The sequence below is a fragment of the Rhinolophus hipposideros genome, assembly GCF_964194185.1.
Source record: "Rhinolophus hipposideros genome assembly, chromosome: X".
Taxonomy (NCBI): Eukaryota; Metazoa; Chordata; class Mammalia; order Chiroptera; family Rhinolophidae; genus Rhinolophus; species Rhinolophus hipposideros.
Genome location: NC_138046.1, coordinates 122,249,590 through 122,275,247, shown reverse-complemented (window position 1 = coordinate 122,275,247; position 25,658 = coordinate 122,249,590). Strand labels below are relative to the sequence as shown.

The following is a 25,658-nucleotide window of genomic DNA, read 5'->3' as shown; positions in this document are numbered from 1 at the left end:
GTGGGCAGCTCCCATAGGTGAGGGCCCTTTCCACAGGTGAGGACCACGCCCACAGCTGAGGGCCACTCCCACAGGTAGGGCAGTTCCCACAGGTTGGGCAGTTCCCACAGGTGAGCGCCACTCCCACAGCTGAGGGCCACTCCCACAGGTGAGGGCAGTTCCCACAGGGGAGGGCAGTTCTCACTGCGGCGCTGTGGGCCTGGGTACATGTACACCACGGCCTCATCACCAGGCTTTTGCCTCCCGGGCCCGGCGGTATGACTGAACTGCATCGGCATCTGCCTTACACAACCTTTCTGGAAAGCCTGCCTGCCTGCCTGCCTGCCTGCCGAGGCTCAGGACCTGTTCTGGCTCGTCTCTCTCATAAACCCAACTTGCTCATCCCTCCCTGCCCCCTGGCTCGCCTGGCCGCTGAGTCAGAGCAAGCGTCATCCAGCGCTTCTGTGCTGGCCACTCTTTAGGCCCTGGGGACACAGGAAAGTGAGACCCAGTCTCCACCCTCAAGGATTCGCTGTGGCACTCTAGACACGGCTGTGAACCCTAAAACTGAGTAATCATTAAGGACTGTCTTGATGCCACCTTGAGCATAACTGGGATGGCCCGGCACTATAGGGCATGCTGGTAACGACAGCAGCTCTGGGGTTACACCTCCTCTCCCCGCTGACACCTTCAGGGAACTCAACTCTTGTTTTCTTTTCAGGAACAAGAAAGGTCATTATTGATGTACTCATTTGTACATGGGGTATCAAAGACCCCATTCCAGAAAACTCGCTCCTGAGAGAGAACCCGGCTCTTGGTAGCACAGCTTTAAAAAGGCATCGAACCTGAGGAGGCACTCATATTAAATTGGAATTGTGCAGGTGGACAGCGGGGTGAGGGACCAGAGGGGCCCTGGGCCGACCTCCTTCGCGGTTCCCAGGCCCCGCCGGCACATGGACGGAGTGTGAACAATGCCGGTCGACCATGGTGGGTCTCATGGCTGAACAAACGCCAGAGACGGCAGTCGGGCAGTTACACACAGCAGTGACTCTGCCCTCCCTCCACCCCAGGCCTGCTGAAGCTGAACTCCGGGGCTAGGGCAGGCCTCGGAGTTTTGTTGTTTTTTTGGTTTCTTATTTCCTGGTATGAGCTTTTAAGGCTCGGAGAGGCTTCCTAGGAGGGCCCTGCAGTGGCAGTGAGAACAGGGGTAGGGAATGGTGGCGAAAGCGGCCTTAAAAGGGAGAACTTACTTGAGACAACCTAGCAAGCACTCGTGTGTGTGTGTGTGCGCGTGTGTGCATGTGTGTGTTAAACATGACATACCCTGCTTCCCTGAAAATAAGACCCAGCCGGACAATCAGCTCTCATGCGTCTTTTGGAGCAAAAATTAATATAAGACTAGGTAATATAATATAATATAAATAATATAATTATAATATAATGCAATATAATACAATGTAATATAATACCATGTTTTATTTTACTATAAGACCCAGTGTAACATAACATAACATAACATAACATAACATAACGTAATATAATAAATACAAGACCGGGTCTTATATTAATTTTTGCTCCCAAAGACCCATTAGACCCGATTATCCAGCTAGGTCTTATTTTCAGGGAAACATGGTAAAATTTACCTTTTTAACCATTTTGAGGTGAAATGCACAGAACGTAAAATTAACTATTACGAAGTGTACAGTTCAGTGGCATTTGGTACATTCACACCATTATACAACCACCACCTCCATCTAGTTCCAGAACATTTCGTCACCCCAAAAGACAACCCTGAACCCATTAGCAGTCACTGCCCATTCCCCCCCAATCTCCCAGCCCCTGACAACTAGAGTCTCCTTTCTGTCCCTATGGATTTGCAGACTGTGGACACTTCATGTAAATGGGTCACCACATGCTGTGTGGCCTTCACTCAGCATCATGATTTTGAGGTTCATCCATGTTGCAGTGAGTCTCAGAGCTTCATCCCTTTTTATGGCTGAGTACCATTCCATTGTGTAGATGGATAGACCACATTTTATTCACCAGTTGATGGAATTAGGGTTGTTTCCGCCTTTTGGCTGTTGTTCTAGTACTGCCCAAGCACACTTTATGAAGAATGACTTTGCATATTTGTTTAGGATTTGGGGGCGGGAATTTGACCAGCCTTTCTCTCCTATGAAGTCGCTTTTATTTTGTTTTGGCTGCCAGCAACCTGCATATGTTTACCGATATGTCATCACTGTAACAGCCACCGTAGGCTGGGGTGTCTAAATTTGGAACAGGGACACCGCTTTCCATTTTTTTAACTTCATTTTGGGTGACACTTTTGTTGAAGCCTTCACTAGAAGATTTGTTGCTTGAAGGAGGGTTTGTCTTTCCTGAGTGGGGGTGTCTTGCACATTTGCTCTCTCCATCCCCTCAATGTAAGGATCTGATTTCAGAACCGTAGTCCTCTGTCCGCAGAGCACACTGCCCCCTCCCTCCTCATTCAGTGAGCCTGAAGTCAACAGTTGATTGCCTTCTGGGTTTCAGCCTGATGAAAGGTGCTGAGAGTAGAAGGATGACTGAAGGCTGTGCACCTACCTTCTAGGGCTCGTAGTTCAGGTGGGAAAGAAAGAAATATAAAGCAGTTCTGTGCCAAGTGCCGTGTTTCCCTGAAAATAAGACCTAACCGGACCTTCAGCTCTAATGTGTCTTTTGGAGCAAACATTAATGAGACCCGGTATTATATTATATAATATTATATTACATTATACCTGGTCTTATATTAAAATAAGACCAGGTCTCGTGTTAATGTTTGCTCCAAAAGATACATTAGAGCTGATGGTCCGGCTAGGTCTTATATTTTGGGAAACATGGTGGTAGGAGCAGTAGTCTTAGCCTTTGCATAGAGGCATATATTCGGAGGGGCAGAGAAGGCTTCACAAAAGAGGTGCCTTTGCAAAGGGACTTGGAAGATGGTAAGGTTTCCTGGTGGGCAAAAGAGGACAGAAGCAGCATGAACAAATGCACAGATCAGCATTGCCAAAGATGGGGATTTGGGAGAAATTCAGTCTGTTTAGAGGCTATTTGTGGGGCAAAGGGCAGAAACTAGCAGCGAAGCTGCAAGTGAGTTTCAGGACTCATATATCATGTGGAGGATACTAGACTTCGTCCTTTAAAAGGCCTTCGTGTGTTCAAGACTTGCAAGAGAGGTAGGAAGTCAAGTTCGGTGAGTACACTGAGGATGGCTTTTGGTGGTCTAGACAGCAAGCCTGGGTGGTTTTGGAGAGAGATCGTGAGGGTGTGAGTGAACTAAGGGCAGATGGAGGGAAGGGCGTGTCATCAGTGTTATGTCTACGGGCAGGATCCTCCAGTTCTTGATGCCCCACAACATATTCTGCGTGAGCGAGAGGAGTAGGGCTTCTCTGAGGGTGAGTCCCAGGCCGGATTCCCTGGTCGGCTAAGTGGGTGCGTTCAGATGACACCACTCTTGAACACCGTTCAAGAGGGAGGGCAGAGGAGAAGCAGGCCTGTGTGGTGTCATCGTTTGGTTGGGATTTGGTCTGGGTAGTAAAAGGGGACCGTGTAAGAACGAGTTCTGCTTTGGACGAATAACCCAGAATTACTTTCAGTCTGTCTGGGTGGAGAAGCATCTAGGAGGCAATTGGCAAAAAAAAAAAGATGGGAGCTCAGAAGAGAGGCCAGAGCCAGAGGAAGGCCTGAGCCCTTCTGGCATCTTGTAGGGTGAGAAAGCCAGAGTGGGAAATGGGGGCATTTATGGGTGGGAGGAGACAAGGAAGTCCACAGAGAACACACAAGGCTGCACGTCTGGTGTGGGAGGTGAAAGTCGGGTCAGAGGGCAGTGAGGAGAGTGTTGGAAATCGCTTAGTTTGACCGTGAGGAGCTCATTTCTGTTCCTCTCTGCCACCGTTTATTTACAGTGTGAAAAATTGTCTGGTATTGTCTTCCCCTCCCAGTGAACTATTTCATATCTGTAGAGTTTTGTCCTCATTTGAACTGTGGTTATAAAAATAGAAGGAGTTGCGCTAGTTCCACTAGGAAGGTTTGTTGTGTAGACTGGTCCATAACGTGCACCCCGGTAATTAATTTTCATAGCTACTAGTCACAGAACTGCATGCCTACAGGGTCAACCTAAAGATCTGACTTGGGAGTCACTTAACGCTCTTCCTCTTAATTTCAGAGCTTACCCAGATTGAGGATCCCAGAGAACAGTGGAGGCGAGAGCAGGAACGGATGCTGAAGGAATACTTAATTGTAGCCCAGGAGGCGCTCAATGCCAAAAAGGAAATCTACCAGATTAAGCAGCAGCGGTTCGAGCTGGCGCAGGAGGAATACCAGCAGCTGCACAAAATGTGTGAGGATGACAGCCGCTCCTACGCCAGCTGTGAGTTGACTGACTCCTATGGTTAACACGTGTGACTTTAAAAGCTGTCTCTCTGCTAGACTCTCTGCAAACACTGAACTTGACTAGGGCAAGACAGCTGCCTCACGTTTCTGTTCGCATACTGTTACGTCATCAGTGTTCCGCACTGGAATCCCATGGCCGTCCAGGAGCCACTCCTTTAGCAAATACTTATCAAGTGCCTACCTTATGCCCAGGCACTGCGATACGGTGGCAGCTAAGAAAGGAAAGGTCCCTGCCCTCATGGAGCTTACTTACATTTGGGTAGGGGAGGTAGAACATAAACAAGCAAATTTCACGTAGTGACAAATCGTGTCTCACGTTTGTCAGTGTGGAAAAGACCTTCACCCGGAGATGTCTGCAGTTAGTACTGTGGCGGGTGATCCCTGGGAAATCCACACAACAGTTTCATTGATTCTGGATGGAAAGATTCAGGAGCCTTCACATATGTCAGGCACCTGTCTCTTTGTAGGACCCTTTCTTGGGCAGTACACTGAAGGTGGAGGAACTCAGGGTAACCCAGGGAATCGGGGGGACTCTTTCTGCCCCTTAAATTAGATGGATGATGCACACTGATATTCTCAAAGGCAACCGCTCTTCCTTTGCGGGGCTGCCGGAGGTGGGCTCCCGTTCCAGTAGTACTCAGCAGAGGCTCAGGGATTGAAGGTACCAGGTCCAGTCTTGGAAGCCACAGCATTTTGTTACCGACAGTCAGTCTCTGCTTGAGCCATGCCTTCCCAGCAGAACTGTCACACGTAATGGCCCACCACAGGTGTGCACGGCCACAACTGTCCCGGGTGCCAGAGAGCTTGGGGACAATATATGAAGTTGGTACCGCTAGGTTTTATATTCTAAAAACCTAAGTCTAGCTGAGACATGGAAAGACTTACGTGTGACATGACCACCATGTTGCCAGGTATTTGGCTCTGGTGACATAGCTTTGAACATTAAGATATGGTCAAAGCTTTATTCTGTGTTGCAAGTCAGAAGGGAGTTAAGGCCAAAGGGCCATAGGTCTCTTTTTATTGCAGCTGCTGTTGAAGGTGAATAAGTCACACACGCTGTGGGGAAGAGAGAGATGGGGTTTCCCCTCCGTATCAGGAATTTCAGATAGTTCTCTTACCATGTGCCTTGAGAGAACACAGAGCCTGGAAACAACCTGGTATGTTTCCAGGTTGTCTTCTCTCTTGTTCTGCAGATACTGGTATGTCCTAGATTTTTTGTTTTTTATTTTAACTGACCATCAGAATGCGATGAGTCAGCTCCGGGCTAATTTTTCAGAGGCTGGTTTCTCATCTCCCTAGTTTTCTTTTCTTCTGTAATGTTTTTCTCCGATTTTGGTATCAGCGTAATACTGGCCTCACAGAATGAATTGGGAAGTGTTCCCTCCATCTCTTTTTTCAGAAAGAGTTTGTGTGGGATTGGTATTAATGCTTTCCTAACCATTTGATAGAATTCACCAGAAAAGCCATGTGGACCTGGAATTCTTTGTGAGAATCTTTGTAAGTACAAAATCGGTACCTGTAATAGATACAGGGCTGTTCAGATTTTCTATTTCTTCTTGAATGAGTTCTGGTATTTGTGTGCTTCAAGGAATTTGTCTAGTTCAACTAATCCAGAAGTCAGTAAACTCTCTAAAGGGTCAGATAGGTAGTAAATATTTTCGGCTCTGTGGGCCATATGGTCTCATTTACAACTACGCAACACTGCTGTTATAATGCAAAAGCAGCCAGAGACAATATGTGAACGAATGTGTGTGGCTTGTTCTGGTAAAAGTATAAAAACAGGTAACAAGCTGGATTTGGCCTTCAGGGAAATTGCTGATCACTGATCCAAGCTGTCAAGTTTGTAAAGTGTTTGTAGAATCCTCTTATAACTAATGTCTGATGGCTCTGAGGTGGTGTCCTCTCCTTTTCATTCCTGATCTTAATAATTTGTGTCTTCTTTTTTCCTTAATCAGTGTAGCTAAACTTTCGTTGATTGGATTTATCCTTACAATGAGCTAGCTTTTGGGTGACTTTCTCTCCTCCCATCTCTTCTCTGTTTTCTATCTTATTGCTTTCTCCTCTTTATTATTTCTGTTTCTTCTTAGTTTGGCTTTAATTTGTTCCTCCTTTTCTAGCTTCCTGAAGTGGAAACTTAAGTCATTGATTTTAGACTTTTCTTATTTTCTCACATAGCTTCTAAAGGTATAAATTCTCTTCTTAGTATGACTTCAACTGCATCCCACAAATTTTGGTATTTTCATTTTCAGTCAGTTCAGAATATTTTCTCATTTGCTTTGTGATTTATTTTTTGACCCATGGGTTCTTTAAAAGTAAGTTGTTGGGACTTTTTAAAGATGTGCTGTTGATTTCTAATTTAGTCCCATTGTGGTCAGACACTACACTATAAGTTTCAGTGTTTTGACATCTATTAAGATGACTTTTATGGCCCAGCATGTGGGCCCTTTGAAGTGATCTCCTAGGACTGGAAGCCCATGGACTTGGTACCTCGAGGTCACATCTAGTTGAAGCATTGACTTAACTATTTCTGAGCTCATACAGTGAGCGATTCTAAACCTTGCAGAAAGCTACTTGGTAGAAGCTAGGTTGAACTATATAAAATTGTCATTTCTGGAGCTTAAAAAGGTCTGACTATCGGCAATTTCATATGATTCAACCTAATAGCGTGTTTCCTCCCAGTAGCCTTCAGGCACCTTATTTGTTCCATGGTCCCGTTTGGTTAGGTCTCCAAAGCGGCTCTCCAATCAGTGTTTCCAAGAATGGAACGGGAGAAGGACGTATCAGAAAGACTTGGAAGGAAGTTTCTTGCCAACGATTGAGAGGAAAAATTGCCTCAAGAGAAGGTGTGTCTTACTTACTGGCTACTCTACCAGTGCTACCAGAATGTCCTTTGCAGTGAGCATGGGGACTCGGGACCGCAGCCCTTGAGGATGTAAATATAGGAGGACCTTATTGCAGCCCTTCAGGTTCCACACCCAGCCCGAGGGGCGCGAGGGAGGAACCCCAATGCGGCACCAACTCTGTAGGTTTCAGAACCTGTGGTCCTACGGAGCTGGCATGTCCCTCAGCGGCGGTTTTTAGGTGTCCATGGGCTTGGCGCTCCCTTGCCATTGGGGTACAGAGGGACTTGCTCTCAATTACATTCCTTCCTGTGCTCCACGGAACTGTATTAATGCCCAGGAAGAAAAGCTTCGCAGGCTGCTGCCTTCGAAGTGACGCATGAAAGCACCTTTAGCAGAGGAAGCAGATGATTCTGTGGTGTGGACTTGAAATTCGAACATGCTTGTCACATTCCGTTCCCCAGCCCCTTGGGAGCCTCTGCCTTGTCACAAGCTCGGCATCTGCTTGCGTAGTTGCCTTGGAGGCTAGATCGGGCCTGTCTGTTTTCATGATGGGGCCGGAGAGGCCACTGGATGTCATCAGGGGAAAAGACTACGAATGGAATCTAGAATGAACCCAAGTGGTTTATCAGGTTGCTGCTGTCCCTGGGGTTTTCACCAAGCGCTTTCAATTTGCCATTTAACCTGAGCTATTGGTTACAATGAGGAAAACTCTTAGATATGGCTCAAATGAATTATTTTTGGCCATAGGATAAAGTTCAAGACAGCGATCCTATTAGCTTGACCCGTCATGCTCTAACATGTCTCCTCCAGAGGTCTGGGCCCACGTCAGGAGCTGCTGCTGGTAGGAGCCATAGCATTCCTGGGCTGCCACCGGCCACACAGCTCTCACGCTACCCAGCCCGCTCTCAACGCTAGTCATCTAAAGCACGGAGGCGTGTCCTTGCTCTGGTCCTAGGGACAGAGGAACACTTGAGCTTCCTTCCCATGATTCCTTGCAGCTAAAGGAGCCAATATTCAATGAGCTAGAGTTTTCTCTGCATTGTTATGATTGCGACATTGTGAGGCACACGATGCTATCTTCATTGTACACACAAGACACCGAATATTGGGGAGGCTAAATGACTTCTTCGAGGTTACATACCTGGTAAACGGTCGACTTGGATTTGAATCCAGAGCTGTCTGTGTGGGTGGCCTTCAGTGCTGGGTGCTGTTTCCTGGACACGGAAGAGGTGGCCGGAAGAGCCGATGGTGTTTTTGGAACACCTGGCCCTCCCGTTGTTCAAGTTATCTGGAAATAAAGACTGGTTATAAATTGACAAGTCATCTGACTAGCTTGCAACACTAAATGGGGCAAGTGGAAGGCAGAGCATTTTCTACTTTTTTACTTTCTCATGGCCCACGGTAGGGCTGCTAAACTATTCACTTAGTTTTCAACAGATGTTTATTTAGCACCTGTCGTTGGTATATACTAAATGTTGGGGACAATTTATCCTTAAGGGCTGGTTGGAGGGGGGGAAATGAGGCAATATGGTGAACAGAGGAATTAACTAGAACAGCCATTTCTAATATTGGAGCAGAAGGGTCCAGAGGAGGGTGGCAGGAGGGGAAGTGGGTCTTGCCCACACCCTTCACAGACTTCCCCCTGAATTATGGAAATCACCAGAACAAAACTCCATTCATTGGAGAGGAATGATTTTTGTGTCAATACTGGACCATCTGGTATCTAAGAATATCTAAGCCTTGATGTTTTCTGTGCCTGACCAAAGCAAACGTCGATGCTTTCCTGGATTGGAGCACACGTGTCCCCACGAGGCTAAGAACCCAATTTTATTTGCTTGAGCTTATGAGCTGGTTGTTTGGTACCCAGTCCTATTTCATGCTTTGTAGAGCAGTGAGATGGAACTGCTTGTTCTCCAGTGAACTCATTCTCCTGAGACACACCTGGTACTTTTTCTACAGTTCCATTTTCTTCATTCTAATATGTTCTTCTGTTATTTGCCTTCCTTTTAACACTGAATACATTTGTTATTTTAGGAACTTTTTTCTAGAGTTACTCTTTCATTCTTGCTGAGAAACTCTAGCCTCCGGATGTGCTCAGATGCAGCACATGACCATTTATGGGATCTTTTGGAAGGGATTCTTGCATGGAGTAAATTATAGTCTGAACCACAGGCAGGTCAGCAAATTATGTATGGCCCACAGGCTAAATCCTGTCCACTTAGGGTGTTTGTCAGGAAAGTTTTATTGGCAACATCCACATCCATTCACTTGCCTTTTGTCTATAGCAGCTGCAACGGCAGAGTTGAGGAGTTGAGAACAGAGACTGTATGGCGCACGAAGCCACAAATATTGACTCTCTGGCCCCTTGCAGAGAATATCTCCCAACCGCTGGTCTACACCAGTGGCTCTCAACCCTGCCTGGCTGCACGTAAGAATCTCCTGGCGGGTTTTTAAAAGCTGCCGCTGCCTGAGCCCCCATCCCAAGAGATTTAGATTGAGTTGGTCTTGGCTGGGGCCAGATTATTTTTTTCCTTTTTACAGTTCCCTACATAATTCCCAGAGTTGAGATCCACTAGCGTAGACTGACTGGCTGTCTCTCTTAGCAGCAGGAGTAGGCCTTTGTTACCCTGGCGCTGAGGAGCTAGCAATAGTCTATACCCCAAGTGGCAGAGTGGCTGGGAAAGAGTCAGCCTTATCTCTGGTGAGAAAGTGCTGATCCATCCTGAATTCCTGAGTTAGGTGGTGCTGAAGCTTGACCTTATCAGTCATCAGTCCTGCCAACATTCTTTCCGAGGCTCCAAGCCCCTCCCACAAAGACTATCTTCCTTTCTTCTCTGGGAAAGGGTTTCTCATCTATTATCTAGATCAGGATAAGGGCCGAAGTCCATCCATTCAGCCTTTTGTTTTCCCTCATGCAAGCATGTTGGAGCAGGCAGGAGAAAAATGGATCACACTGCGTTTTTCACAGGTATTAGTTGGCAAGACTCAATCTTGAAGGTTGTAGCGGAGCACACGTGTTCACTGCGAGATAATCCCCTCGTCTGTTCTCGAGAGAACTCTTGATTTGGATTTGGTGGCTTCTTGCGTTACTTCTCTAGGTCACCCCTGAGTGGGCTTGAGTTTTGGGTTCTTCGCTTATTATGGTGCCTTTGGAAACTGCCGTGCCCTCCTCTGTTGGCGTCGGTGATGTGTCACTGCTCTGATAGTTAGTACCTGTCAGCGTGGAATCTGCCAGGGCGTGCCCCCTTTCCGCCACTCTGCCTTCGCTCCCTTGAGCAACTCCCTGCAGCGCTGAGGCCTGGGGACCTGCTCACCGGGTCCCCAGGAGCAGTCCGCCCAGAGGGTGTCTGGAGAAGGACTCCTGGTCTTTGAAAGCATATCCTCCCCCTGGGGTGACCTCAGGTTCTCAGAGCACACAGAGGCCTGTTGGGAGAGCGACAGAGACACACGGACACGTAGACACACACGTTTCCCCCTCTCAGTAACCTGTAAGATCAAAAGCTAAGCTAAGTACTGCGCTCTGCAGCATTTTGAATATTAAAGGCACAGGTCTAGTTCACCTGTTGGGCCGTGGGCGTGGGGGGGCTGGAGGGCCGTTCTTCTTACGTTGGAGAAGATAGTCTGGTGAGAGAACATTGGCCAGCTGACCCCCAGGAACCCAAGTTCCTGGCATAAGTCCCCCTGTGACTGTAGATCAAGTCACTACAAACTCAGTCTTTATAAAGTGGGGGAGTGTCATCATCATCTCGGACAGATTCTTATGAGAATAGATGAAATAAATGTGAAAGGCACCCTGTAATAGCAAGGTGTAATCATTTACATGGTTGTGGCCGAGCTACACTAAAACCTTAATATTACGTCAGCCAAGACGATGGTATACGTCTGAGCGGACTGCGTAAGCTATTTATTGTAGTAGCTGCCCACTCAGCTCCTCGAGAGAGCAGAAGGCTTCAGAGGTGAATGTCTGGTATTTACCATAAACCTGCAGATTGGAGACATGTCTTAACAGAGGAAGATAGTCTCTGTAATGTTGTGGAGTGCGTGCTGTTAAAAACGTGGTCTGGAGCCCTGCGCTCTTCCTTGGACTCCAGAAACAGATTGCACTTGGCTTACCGGCAGACATAAGGAACTGAGAACTGATAGAAATGGAATTATAGTGTGAAAGGTGTTGCCAGTGTTCATAGGCCTCCGGAGCGTTGGAAGGTAAAATGCGCTCACTGTCTTAGGTAGCTGCGGTGCCTTTTCCCTCCTCCCAGTCCTGGAAATGTATAGTTTTAGAGACTGGAGTGAAGGTAACATGAACGGCATCAATGTAAGTAAAACCTAGTCTATCATTTAGGATGGTTTGAGCTGTAAGTCACAGAAAAGACTGCCGCCCGTGGCCCCGGGCAATAAGGCAATCCACTGTTACATAGAGGAGTCCTCGGAGTCCTCGGAGGGGGGATGGCTCCCTACTGGTGGATTCGGGAGGTCTCGGTTCATCAGGCAACACTCCCAGGACTGGCTACCGCTGAGTCTCCTGGGAAAGGGGTAGGTACCTGCCACCCTCAGGGTGCTGGGAGTTAGGAGGGAGCACGGGGAGCAGGTGCTTATGTATTTGTCCACGTGTACCTGCTACACCTCCCATGCGCATTTCAAGTTTTGTGGCGATGATTTCGTATCGTTGTTACTGGTGGTCAACATTGCAGCCAACTTCCCTGGACTGTGGCGGTGGGGTTACTTCCTACCCCAATGGGAAGGATCCCAGGTGATAACTGTTGGCGTTGTCTTCCTTAATCGCAAGGTGACCTGTTGACACAGTGGAAGGGAGGAGTCAGCAAGCCCTTGGCTCATTTGCATATTATCTGGGTCTCAAGGGGAAGCCCCTTAAGCTCACATGTGAGAAACTGTTAAGTCCCAGGAGTTTAATGTGGAGATTTTGTAGAAACGATGTCTGTCTCTTAAGGGCATTCTTTGAAGTGTTGCTTTCACTACCGATCTTAAATGAAACCAAAGAGTCAGAGAAGATGGAAGTGGCTGGATTTGGAAATAGACATTCTTTGTCTAAGAAAGAATTGTTTTAAAAACATTTTACTCCATGTCTTGAGAGAGCATGATTCTAAATATAAGAACGTTTGAGATAAAGTTGGCAAACACTTAGCTCCTCCAGATATTTATTTGCAGTAGATTCTAATGGTTTGAAATTCTGACTGATGGGGGCTTAAATAGTAGATTTTCCATAGAACTATTTTTTTTAAAAAAAGGAGATATCTGAGCCGCTCAGATGAACGTTGGATGTGGTTCTAGTCGAGGCTATGAAATAATCTTGCTGTTGAAGCCACTTGGTGGCTCTGAGCCAACCTTTCCAATAGAAAGTCAGGAAATGGTTTTGAACTACTTTCTAGGTGTTGGCACCTAGGTGTCTGACTGACCGCCTTCGGTACCCAGATCAAAGGAGTGAAAGAAAGGATGCGGGGGCTGTGGACGGGTCTTGTGAACAGGCGACATTAATAAAAATGACCCGGAGCCAGATTACACCAGTGTGGGGTGACCACAGATGAAGATAGAGGAGCACTCCACCACTAAGGAAGGGATAGTCACCAAGTGACTGCAGCACAAAAGCTGAGGGCTTCAGCAGCCTGAGAGAAAGGAGACGGAAGCATCAGGAAACAGCCATGCAGAATGGTGAAAGGGGTGATGGGATTAGAAACAGCCACTAGTTTAGCACACACAGGCAAACAGCTCTTCAGTCTCCTTCTCCCCAGGTATTGGCTCCGCATAATAATAATGCAGTGTCTGTGAGAAGAGTTCAGATCGTGTGCACGGCACTGTTCAGGAGCGCCTTTAGCCAAGTGATGTGTTTTAGCTAAAATCCATCCAAAACAAACTGCAGGAATAAAATTGGGAGTGTTTTGCTGCAGTTTGTGTGGCACAAACAACCTGGAAGAATAGCATTTTCTCAAGCCCGTCAGATGCTGACACATTACTAGAAAGTTGTCTTTTTCGTTTTGCAGATCTTTGGCATTTTTTTCTTTCTTAGGTCAGACATTTTCCCTCTGGAGAATATAGATATGAAGAAAATGAAAATAAAATCTTTTGTAGTGAAACCATTGAAAATAACCACAGTTGACTTTTTGGCTCTGTCTTTCCAGCGACTTCTGTGTGTGTGCATTTGAAAAGAAAGTAAAAATGATTCATGCTGTACGTACTATTTACATAGTAAGAACAGTTTTCCATGCCATAATCCTACCTGTCCCTCCCCATGTGTACATGGCTTTTAACCTTAGCAGTTTTGCAGTTGAGGTAAACAGAGTTTGGATTTAACTCCAGCCATCTATTTTATTACGTGGAATCCTGTAGAAAGGCCTCATGCAAGTCAAACATCCAGATTTGAGGTTGTGGAATGTTGATTCTTCGGGATCTAATGCCAACTTGTAAATCTGAGACTTAATCATTTAACATGGTGAATCAGAAGTTGCTATCTGTGTGTATGTATTTACTGTAAAGGATCCATTGTAAAAGAAAATATTTTTCTTCTGTTTAGCCTTCTCTGGATATTCAACAAACACAAAGTACGACCCACACCAAATCAAAGCGGAAATAGCCAGTCGCCGGGACCGGGTGAGTAAAACGAGGGTTCCCACGACTCGGAGCCCCACAGGCATTTGGGTAACATCACTTACCGTGCTTCATTTGATGGCGGTCAGTGTATAGCAGTCGTATTTTAGTAGGACTTTTGATTTCATGGATTATTATTTCATTGGGTTTTACTCTCTACTTTTTTCCAATAGGAGGGAAAGTGTTTCATTTTACAACCTCAGCCCCTCTAACAAAAAATTGCCCGTGTTCCTCTGTGTGTATCCCCCATTTCACCCCTTGAGCCCCCTTGTCTAGGTTGTCCGGGAATCGGGTCCGTTTCGTTGCATTTGCAACCAAGCAAAGGAGACACGTTGGAACGGAAGCATCTTCTGGGGCGGGGGTTCTCAGATTCTAGCGCACTGGAGAGAAACACCTGGGGAGTCAGTTCAAAGTGTGAGCTCCCAGGCCCACCCCCGGAGTTTTAACACAGGCCTGGAGCGGGTCCCAGAATCTGTTTAAATCAGCACTCCAGGCAGTGGGCCTTCAGGTAGTGGAGACCACCAGTGTTTCACGTGTGGGATCTGTGAGTAGCAAGTGGAAGGGAAGACGAAGAAATATGACATAGTTTGCTAATTGTAACGAGTAAATCAATATCTTGAAAAAGAAAACGGTTGCCGGTTAGGAACCTGTGAGTGATCTGGGATTTTGGTACCTAAGCAAGGCAGCTCTTCTGGGGTGGCTGTTTTATATGTGTGTGGATGGAAGTTCACGGAGAGAGCAGATGAGCCAATGAATTGCAAGCTAATCAGAAACTTCCATGACAGTGATAACAATTGTAGAAATCATTTTCACAGCTTTCTTTGAAAAAACAAATGTAATTTGTCTTTAGCTTTCCAGATTAAAGCGAGAGCTGACCCAGATGAAGCAAGAACTGCAGTACAAAGAAAAGGGGGTGGAGACCCTGCAAGAGTGAGTTCCCTGCGGCAATAGAAGGGGGCGTTGCCCGGTGATTTCCCTTCGTGCGGACTCTTTGGTGCCTGGACAGGAGTCCTAAAGCTTCGTGGGCGTTCGAGTCTATGCTTTTATTGTTGCTCTTTATCTCCCAATCCTAAGCATCAGAATTTCTTTAGTCCTTGCAGATGCTTCCTTCCTTTAAATGGAAATACTTGGGAAACAAGACCTTTATTTTATATTTACCCACATTCTCTATAGCTGCACTGTCCAAGACATACGTGGCTGTTTAAATTTGAATTCCACTTTTGTTAGTTTTAGTTGCTTAAATTTTTTTATTCTAAAAGTTAAAATCAAACTCACTAAAATTAAAGAAAACAAAAAAATTATAGATCCCCAGTCTCAGGAGCTGCCTCTGAAATGCTCAGTGGTCACACGTGGCTAGTGCAGGTTTTCTCCACCTCGTCGCTGTTGAGGTTCTGGGCCAGAGAACGCCTGGTGGGGGGTGTGGGGGCTGTCCTGTGTATCACAGGACGTTGAGCAGGCTCCCTGGCCTTGACCCCCGTAAATGCCGGTAGCTGCCTCCTACCCATTTGTGACAGTCAAGAATGTCTCCAGACTTTGCCAGCTGTTCTTTGGAGGGCACATCTGCTCCCATCTGACAACCACGAGACTAGTGGCCACTGCATCGGACAGCACAGTTAATAGACTATTTCCGTCATCACAGAACGTTCGGTTGGACAGTCCGGCCTATGGGTCTCCCTCCAGTTGGCGTCTTTACAGTTAAAACTTCATCCCTACTAAGAATTTCGGGATGAATCTCTTAACATTTGTGAGCTATGTTAAGTCAGGAAATTCAGTGAACAAAAGGTATTTTATAAATGGTGATACTGCTGGCCTGAAAGAATTCATTTTTTTAAGAAAGGGTGTTGTATGCTTGTTGGTTGAGAGTCTGTTCTCTCTCGAATCCGAGCCTGGCTTCACGTGCTGAATGAACTTGGGCATGTGCTTCATACCTTCTGTGCCTGCCGGTCTCACCTGTCCGTGCCGACGGCCTCAGCCAGCTCGGCTGCTGTAACGAAATCCCCGAGATTGTGGGGCTTAAGCAGCAGACATTTACTTCTCACCGTTCCCGAGGCTGGAAGTCTGAGATCAAGGCCCCTGCAGATTCGGTGTCTGGTGAGGGCCTGCTTCTTGGCTTACCGACAGGTGCCTTCTTGCTGTGTGTCCACATGGCGGGGGCTGTGGGGGAGCTCTGGTCAGTGGTGTCTCTTCCTTCTCTTATAAGGACACTAATCCCATCCCGGGGCTCCACTCACGACCTCATCTAACTCTAATCACCTCCCAAGGCCCTGTCTCCAAACACCATCGCATTGGGGGTTAGGGCACCCCGTATGAATGTGGGGGGACATGATTCAGGCCATAGCAGTGATCACTGGGCTAAGTTGTCTGAAGGAAGCACCGTGCCTGCTCCCTAGTCAGCCTTCAGCAGATGGCGGGCATCGTGCGCTGCTGTTGGGCAGCACGCCTCTCTCTTGCGTCCCGTGTGCAGATGTAGTGTGGTGTGTCAGCTGTGACTGCAGTATCACTCTTTATAGGTAGGGACCACAGGACAAACGTGGTCTGGACAAACGTAACTGTCAGCCTCACACGAAGGGTAATTACTGGGCGTGTCAAACCCTGTGCTTTCACACTAGCTTGAGCTTTACTTTCTTAATCATCCAGGGTTGGTTTAGTTGGTGATTCATTTGTCCATTTCTTACTAATGACATATTATGGCCACCAAGGGAGTCACAATAGAAAGGTGAGCTGGGTCCTGCCTGGAGGGCTTTGGCTTTCTCCAGCGCTGAGACCTGACCATGCCCCCTGCAGGCCCCGCCAGGCGGTGGGTTTTGGTGCATGCTCAGTGGGAGCTGGAGTCTGAACCTTGCTGCCATTTTTTGCTTTCTCTGCCATTACCCAGCAGTGTGTGTGCGCGCATTCTCCTGCAATTTGGATTTGCAATGGGGCTTCCATTAATTAGCCCTAGTCACTACCGCTTTCAGAAACAGTTTTGCTTAAGCAAATCAAGCTGCCTTTTCAGGATCGGCTACTGGTGGTTGCTCACTGTGTCCATTTGTGGCCATGCTTCCCATGGCACTGCTGCGTGTTCTGTGACTTTACCCCGTACAGCCCAGCCAGCCTCCAGAGGCTCAGATGCCTGCGTGCGTGCTTCCGTGAGCTCTGTGGCCATGTCCTCCCGTGCCATTCCTGCTAAAGGGCTGGATAAGAAACAAGCAGAAGCAAGTAATTTACTTTGGTAGGGCTTCAGAAGTTGCTAGGACTGCCTCATTGAATTGAAGGTTGGTTTCCTTCTTTCATTTGGCCACACTGGCTTTCTGTCATTACTAGGGAGCATCAGGGCTTCACAATGTCGCTAGATAATAGCTACTTTTAATGCTAGACATCGCGGGGGCTGCAGATTGCAGTTAATTTACTTCTCACTCGCAGAAGCTCTGGTGAAGGTGATGGGGGTTCGGGGTGGTAGAGGAACACTCTGAGGTCACACAGGAGCCCTGAGCCTCAGGGGGGTCCCGCCTGGCACCTTTTGCCGCTGGCGGTGCCTTCGGGAGCAGGATTGCCAGGCCCAGTGCCCGTTCCTTCGCCTGGCCTCCATCACTCCAGCTATCTCCATTTCCTTATTTGAAGACAAAGGTTATAATGCAGCATCAGCGTAAGACTGAACCCTCTAGAAAATAAGAAATGACAGGGCTCAGGTGACTGAGAAAACCCCTTCCCTTTGGCATTGCCAGGAAGTAAATTCATCTCTTATACTCAAAATAATTTTAAGAATAGGAAAAGGCAGCCTTAATTTCTCCAGGTGTATTGGACAGGAAGCAGAATCCAGCACAAGGAGAGGTGTAACTTTATACCTGCAGCCGGAATGGAGTATGAGTTGTATTCCTGCAAAGAGAAGGGCCGGTATTGTCTTTGTTTTCTTTCTCCTTTCCTTAGCAAGACCCCACGTTTGGGAGTAGATGGTAAACGTGCCCCCGCCAAGGGGACAGTCTTCGCTCCCTGCCAGAGACTGTAAAGATTCCCATCCTCCCCAGTGGACGCTGAGGAGTGGCATGGGGGAAAGTTCTGGACCTGGTCCTGGTCCTGGGGAACCCACCCCAGTTCTCCAAATGGAGCTGGCTCAAGAGGCAGCATTTAATCGGCTGCTGTGTTGTCACTGTACATGTCCACTCTATTTTGTGACACAGCCTCACAGGAAGGAGAGAAAACGTGGGCACTCATACCATGCCTAAAATTCTTTGCAAGTGAAAAATGGTTTCATACCCTCGTCTGAGCTGCACAGGTTATATGTGAGATGAAGGTAGCCTCAGTATTTTTCTGGTTTTGAATATGGGCTCTTCTGTTTGGATTGAATCATGCAAATTGGTATTATGTATTGAGCAATTCTGAAACCCTTTGGTAAGCACTGATAGTGTGATTACCCCAGTCTACTGTAAAATCCTAACTAAGCACAGATAATACATGGGCTGTTGTCCATAAATGGGCTTCTTGGATATTATTACCAACATCAATTTAAGGCAGAGACCCTAGGTTTTCCTCCAGAAACATTTCTGCTGTTCTTGCTTCCCAGAATATCCAGTGTATTCTTTTCCAGAGCACCTCACCAGGAGTTTGGCCGCTTATAACGTTTTCAACTCGACTTGTTTATCTTGGTGAACTTTCCTGGCTAGCAAGAAAATCCATCATTACGCTTGGGTCCAAGTGAGGAAAAAAGAACCTTTTGTATTTTTTTTAAGCCTATGTATGTTGTTAATTTTTGTAGATGGGAGCTGGCCATGAACACAGTCTCTGGGTTAATGATAGAATGTGTGTGTGTATGTGTGTGTGTGCACGTGCGCACGCACGCGTGCACGTGTGTGGAACATATATAAACTTTTAATGATGGAAAATGTCCGCCATACACAAAAGTAGAGAGAACAGTAAAATGGAACCCTCCAGTACCCCTCATCCCACTTCAACAACTAAGCACACAATGGCCAATCTTGTTTGTCTCACCCTGCCTCATTCTGTAAGCTTTTACTACCTTATTGAAACAAATCCCACCATCATATTTAATCCATAAATATCTCTCCTAAAGTTATGGACTCCTTTTGAAAATATACTACCTATACCCGACTTAACAGTAATCCCTTAATGCCGTCCCTTCTTCAGCGAGGGTTCGTATTTCTCTGGTTTGTTTGGGTCCAGGTTCATACAAGGCCCACACAGTACGTTTGGTTGGTGTGTCTCTTATCTGTACTCCCTTCTCCTTTTTTTTTTTTGCTGCTGACAACTTATTTGTTGAAGAAACTAATTTGTCCATTAGAATTTCCCTGACAGTGGATTTTGCTGCTTCATGTGTGTGGTGTCCCCTACTATTTATGCATACTGATGTAATTAGTTTGAGAGACTTGATCTGATTCAAGTTCAAGTTCTTTTACTTTTTGGGGGGCGGAGGTGCTATGTTTTATAGGTGGTGGTGCTACTTTCATCAGGAGGTACACACTTTCTGGTTGTCTCTTACTGTGGTAGGAAGATCATTGGTGGGTTCTGGCATTGTCTGCCTGGTACGTCCATTTATAGTGTTTGCCATCAGCTTTTCACCTAAGGCTGTGCACATGTAGATATGAAAGATTTCAGGATACGTTCCTGAAAGTGGGTTTGCTGTGTCAAGCCTCGGTGGGATTGTTAGACATTGCCAAATTCCCGTCTCTAGGGGTCGCACCATTTTTCATTCCCAACACTAACAGATGAGTGTTCCTGTTCCCACGGCTTTGCCAACAGAATGTGTTGTCAAGCTTTTGCATTTTTGCCAGTCTCATAGGGTGAGCGATAGTATCTCAGTGTAGTTGTCATTTGCATTTCTCTTGAGGCCCATTATAAAAGTCTTCAGAAAATAGGAGCAACATTTATGAGTAACGAAAGTGTTCAGAAAAATTGAGCTTTTCCAGTGAAAGAGCTACTGGACTCTGCTGCCCGAACGATTGTGCAGCTCGCTTTGAAAACTTATCTTGCTGTAACTCGTTACTAGCGTCCAGGGGCTGGCAACGGGGGAGGACTCGGAACTGCGCTGCGTGCAGTTTCCCAGATGGTGATGCGCACGAACATGCTGCGTGTGCCAACAGGTGTGGGGAGATTGCCCTCTCTAGTTATTCTAGATCTCCTAGAGATCTGGAATGCACCTCGTGTTAGATTCCGAGTTGTCCTGCAGCCAGGAAGCTCATTTAACATTGCCTCACCCTGACTTTCCCACGCTTATGTGCCATTGAAGGCTTTTTCCGCCATGACACTGATAACGTCCCTGAGTACGGGTGTGACAGCCCAAGACGCTTTGGGGGAGCTCTGTCCTGACTGCCTTCTTACTGTCTTGTTCACGGTGTGCTGTTTCCATACCTGGCACCCATTCCCTTCTCACAGCTTCCACCGTGACTGCTCATCTCACCATTCCCACATTGTAGCCACGGGGAGTCTTTTAAAATGTCTCCTCTGCTGGTGGCCCCCTGTGGCTTTCTCTCTCACTGAGAATATAGTCCAGACGCTAGATGCGGTGGCCCCGTGTCCTGACTCCATTTACCCCCACCTCTCCGTCAGTCACCTCCGCCAACCCCCCAGCTGCTCTGCTGGTCTCCGCACTGGAGCTGTAGGTCCCTGTGCTGGGAACACTTCCCCACAGCCTCGCATGCCTCTTCCCTCCCTTCTGTAGTTCTCTGGACGAATGACATTGCAACAAGATCCTCGCGTAACCACTGTATCTAAAAACGGGCCCTCTCTGTTGCAGTGTATTCCCAAACCCAGCTTTGTTTTCCTTAAAATACCGATCGCTGCCTGACCTAATGATCTCGGTTTTTGTCGTCTATCTCCTTGAGTAACATCACGCTGTGCGGAGATAAGGACTCTTATCCTTTGTTTGTTCCCTGCTCCATCCTCAGGACCCAGAGCATTCCAGTCACAGGGCAGGGCTCCGTGGAAGGAATGGCCCGGGTGCTGTGAGGAGCCGCCCCACAGTTCACTTCATTCTTGGACACTGGGACCCCCGGAGTGAGGGCCTGGGCTGCAAGGATCTTGGGGTGGTGTCTGTGAATCAGCTGGTCACCTTCTTCTTAACTGCCCTCTAGCATTTCCTTCACTTCCACATACTGTGGTATAGTGTGTTAAGAAATCCCATTCTTTATTGCTGCTATTCAAATCACAGAAAGGGGTGCTCACGAAATGTTCCAATAACCAGTTTCCAAAAGGTACATTCTTAGCCGGCTGGCCTCTTTGCTTCAAGCCTTTGAATTGCTTGATGAACTTCTTCCCTATTGGGGTGAAGTAAAGCCCATGCCTCTCCTCAAATAAGAGTGACTGCTCTCTTCTGAGCATTCGATACCAGAACGAGGCGGTATTAGATATTGGAATTAGCGTTTTCTGTCCAAGGGGATTTAGTGGTTTTAGAAGAGAATAAGATTGTTCACAGTTGGAACAGGCTTAGACCAACAATATCCCATTAACATAGCACATAAGGTACAGCCCGTGCGAAAAGCCCGGCACTACTCAGATAACAGTAAAACATACAGAAATGGGGGCGGAAACAAAAAGAGCATTGTTCCTGGTTGTGGGACAGGTCTGGCGTTCCACACAGGACCTGCTGTTGATAGAAAACTGCCGGAAGCTTTCTGAGGTTCATTCACGGCCCCCTGCCAGAGCTGGTGATGTAAAAGGTAGAGTTGTAACAAAACTTCTCATTCTTTTGGGTTGTAATGTGTGGTATTGACATGGAATATCTTTAGAAGCCTGGCAGTCCTTTTCTTCACGGCGTGGGTTTAAGAAGTCGTTTGGTTTTACTTTTGCCAGTGCAATTCTCTTGACATCTTAAATTGAACAACAAATATGGAAACTTTAGGGCAGCGGGAGGGAGAGGTTGATGATAAACATCACAAAAATGCCTTCTCAACAGTACTCGGCCATCATTTGAAGCTGTGCCTTCTCCTTTTCTTTCTAACCATTTCTTTCATAAGCAGACCATAAAGAGCCCCGGTTTACTTTGGGATGACATTTGACTGGCTGTGTGGGTGGCCTTCGGGTTTGACACAGAAAGACTTTGGAGGCCTTGACTTTGAGTGTATTGTTAACCTGACGGCGAAGGGGTTGAGTGCTGGTGTGAGGGGCCTCAATATGAACCTCACTGTGCCTGTTACTGGCTGTGTGACCTTGAGCAAGTCACTTAACCTCCCCAAAGCTGCTGCAAAATGTTGAGAAGTGAACAGTGAAGACTGTAGGTACTCTGTGCCTGGATTTTTTTTTTTACACTGTGTCTTAGTCCATTTGGACTGCTATAACAAAATACCACAGACTGGGGGGCTTGTAAACAACAGACATTTATTTCTCCCAGTTCCGGAGGCTGGAAGTCTGAGAGCAGGGTGCCCTCATGGTCAGATTCTATCTTCTGGTGAGAGCCAACTTCCCGACTTATAAATGACCACCTTCTTGCTGTGTCGTCACCTGGTGGAAGGAGCGAGGGGCTCTCTGGCGTCTCTTTTATAAGGGCGCTGATCCCATTCTTGAGGGCTTCTCCCTCATGACCTGATCCCCTCCCAACTACCCCACCTCCTATACCATCACACTGGCATTAAGATTCCAGCATGTGAATTGGGGGGAGCGGTGGGGGATACACATTCAGATCATAGTACACTGCATAAGGGCTTATATCTTTATTAGCACCACCTTTTGTAGTTATCAATTTTCTATCATTTGAGATGTATAACCACTGTCTTGGGGCTCTTAGTTAAAATTTAAAAAAGAAAAAGATAGTTCTTTGGCAGTCCCAGATGTTATGATTTTTCTTATGAAATGGAATACGTGGATATTTTACAAAATACCAAATCATCGAGCACATCCTCTGAATTTGACCAAAGTTCTAGAGGGAATTTGAAAAGAGGGAGAAAACTCCCGAATGAATTTTGCAGACTTGAAGGAAGACGTTTCCTGTCCTTTGAAGTTTTTTGTTAGATGAAAATCTGTCATGTTTGAAAAATGGAAGTGGTTTGAATTCTGTGAAGCATTGCTTGCCTGTATAAAAGACAAGACCTTACCTTGGCCGCTCTGAGCGGGAGACCCTGTGGTATCACGGGGCATCCCCACACTGAGGAGCCAGTGCAGACTTGAGAATTGGGAGATACGGGTTTGAATCCTGGCTCTGCCAGATCTTAGCTTGTCATCTTTGGCCACTTAGTTAATCTCTCTGAGCCTCAAATTTTTTCATTATAAAATCTGAGGTTATGCTCATCTCATAAAGCTGTTGAGGGGATAAAATAAGATGACAAATGTAAAGCATGCAGTGAGACCCTGTCACCTAGTAGGTGCTTGATACATTGAACTACTTTAATATGCTATTTACATAATGTAATCAAATACTATATACTATATGAATATGTTTATATAAGATTATACTTATATAATATATAATATTTTTATATAATTGAACATTCTGCAATAATATACTCGTATAACTTTTTAAATAATAGTATTTCAGAGATTCCTAGAACTTCGAGATCATGTTGTTTAATAGCTTTCACGTTTTTTTAACAGTGGAATCTTTTTCCCTTTCCTTCTCTGCAAACAACATCTTCTATGGAACCAGAATAACCCAGGCAGAGCTAAGGGGGCGGAGGAGGCAGGGGCTCGCTGAAGCAGGGGTGAGGGTCTCCAAGCCCTACACAGGCTCTTCCTTTAGCTACCCCTGCTCACCACACTGGGACACCCTCGGAACGGAGTGAAAACAGCTGCTCTAGGCCAGTCTTCATTTTTCGTCAAGGTCTCAGAGCCACTTATGTGGAGTTATGGCCAGAGCCCACGTCCGTGGCCTTGAAGTTGAACTTCTCCTAGGCACTCTGCAGTGTCTGCCTATAGGATGAATTACGGCCGCTGATCCCTCTCCCTGATCGGAATTGGGGCCTGTTTTCCTCCGTGTGGCAGCCGTTTCCAACGTAGAACCTGGTGCCTGGAGAGAATGCTGGCTCCATCCAGGATATTCTGGTCGCCACTTAGGCTTTATAGTTGCTAAAAGCCATAAGGAAATCAATCACGGCGCTTCAGTACAAAGCAGGGGCTGACGTGGTTAGCGTCGTTCCGTGCAGCCTGAACAGTGGGTATATGCCTATACATTTATGGCTATTTAACTAGCATTGATTTTGAAGCAGTTGAAATGATTTTGCTTAATGCAGTCAAGTTTCATTTCCTTATATGTGTGTTAGTGTCAGGTGATGATCCATTGGCTGTATTTTCCATTCTGGAGGAGTCAGTAGATCTGGTTAGCAGAGGCACTGTACCGGTCATTGGCTGTTAGAGAGAAATCGGACTTTTCTGGCCTCAGGTTTTTTGTGTGGAAATGATGTAACCCCCTTTTCTACAGACCTCATCAGCTTATGTGGGTTGTGCTTTGGGATGTTAAATGAGATGTACTGGAAAGCCTTTTATCAGAAAATGAATTCAAGAAGACATTGTTATGTAAATGAGCCTACCTCTTCTCTGCAGGAAAAGTCAGGCCCCTTCCTTCGCAGATGGGTGGCCTTTTATTTCTGCTTGGCTTTGGCGACTCTTGGTTCTGCATAGGATAGCTAAAGTGGAAAAACACAGTGCCAGACCATGTTGGGATTCAGGGGTGTCACCATTTCTCGTGTGGGATCCCATGGTGCGCCCGCATCTGCTCTCTGTGAAAGGGGACTTGGGACCAGTTTTCATACATATTTAATTTGTAGCCGATGGCAGGTACAGCACTACCCCGAGCCTTGGAGCCCTATTCCAAAGGGAGGGGATGGTTTCCTGCGTGTTCTGTTTGTCCTTCTCTCGTTCCAAGGGCACTGACAGCTCAGATCAGCTCTGGTGTTGAGTTCTGCCGTGAGTTGTGACATCTGTGGCCAGGAATTTGTTAATGATAGTAAAGTACTGGAGTTGGTGAATTATTTACTTTCTCTCCCATGAGTAAGTAGATTCAGCCTCATCCTGATAATAATAATAAACCACAAACATTACATGCCAGGCCTCTGCCAGGTAAGACCTTTCCTTACATTTTCTCATTAAATGGGAGAAGTATTTTGAGTATCCCCATGTGAGACATCAGGAAACTGAGGTTTAAAGAGGTGAAGTGGCTTGTCCAGGGTCCCACGGTAGAGCTGGACTGTCGCTCATACTCACCAGCATGCCGGGATGCTTTTGTGAGTGGGAATAAAGGGAGCTTGGGCTGGCCATTAAGGATCCAGCCAGATTTTCAGTTAACATGGGGGCAACAATTTAGAACCAGAAGCTGTAAGTGGAGCTGGAACCTGAAGCGCAGGTTCATGACGTTCCAGAGAAGAAGTCCATTCCAACTGTGGACCAAAGTATCTCAACTTCTTTAGCCCTGAGGACTTCTAGATACAGACTCAAGATTGAGGTATGGAGGACGTGACAGAGGACGTGCTGTAGGGCACTGCCTGCTCTGCGAAGGCCAGAGGCACGCCTGATCTCAGCGCTCGGCTTCTACCTGCCAGCACCAGACCCCGTACACACAGGGGCGGGCGGGGAGGAAGGAACGAAGGAAGGGAGGAAGGAAGGAAGGGTGAGGGGCCGTTTGGATTGAAGGAAGGAATTGAGATGGATAGTGGTAGCGAGAGAGTGGCAGGCGTTGTTATTGAAAGTTCACTACTTTTTTGCTGTTTACCGTGTGTTCTGCTTGTTCATAGAACTCATTCGTATGTTCATTTAATGGGCATTTTGGACCACTAATGCAATGCTGAGGGTAAACGAATAAGATGTGGTGGTCCTCTCAGAGAGGGGAGTTTAAAAGCTTCCTCAAGCCTGTGGGGACATGGAATCCTGACTCAGGCTCTCACCGGCACAGGGTGCTCCTGGAGCAATGGCAGT

At 46.8% G+C, this 25,658-nt stretch overlaps 1 protein-coding gene across 1 annotated transcript in view; it reads left to right on the top strand.

The window, feature by feature from the left end:
• The window catches only part of WWC3 (WWC family member 3), a gene marked incomplete at its 5' end in the record, with an annotated part of 103,407 nt that overhangs the window by 37,345 nt on the left and 40,404 nt on the right, over positions 1-25,658 (top strand). Inside the window, 3 exons of the mRNA XM_081043489.1 lie at positions 4,163-4,366; positions 13,756-13,832; positions 14,680-14,759. Coding sequence (XP_080899615.1) covers positions 4,163-4,366; positions 13,756-13,832; positions 14,680-14,759 — 361 coding nt within the window. The remainder of the gene's footprint in view (positions 1-4,162; positions 4,367-13,755; positions 13,833-14,679; positions 14,760-25,658) is intronic.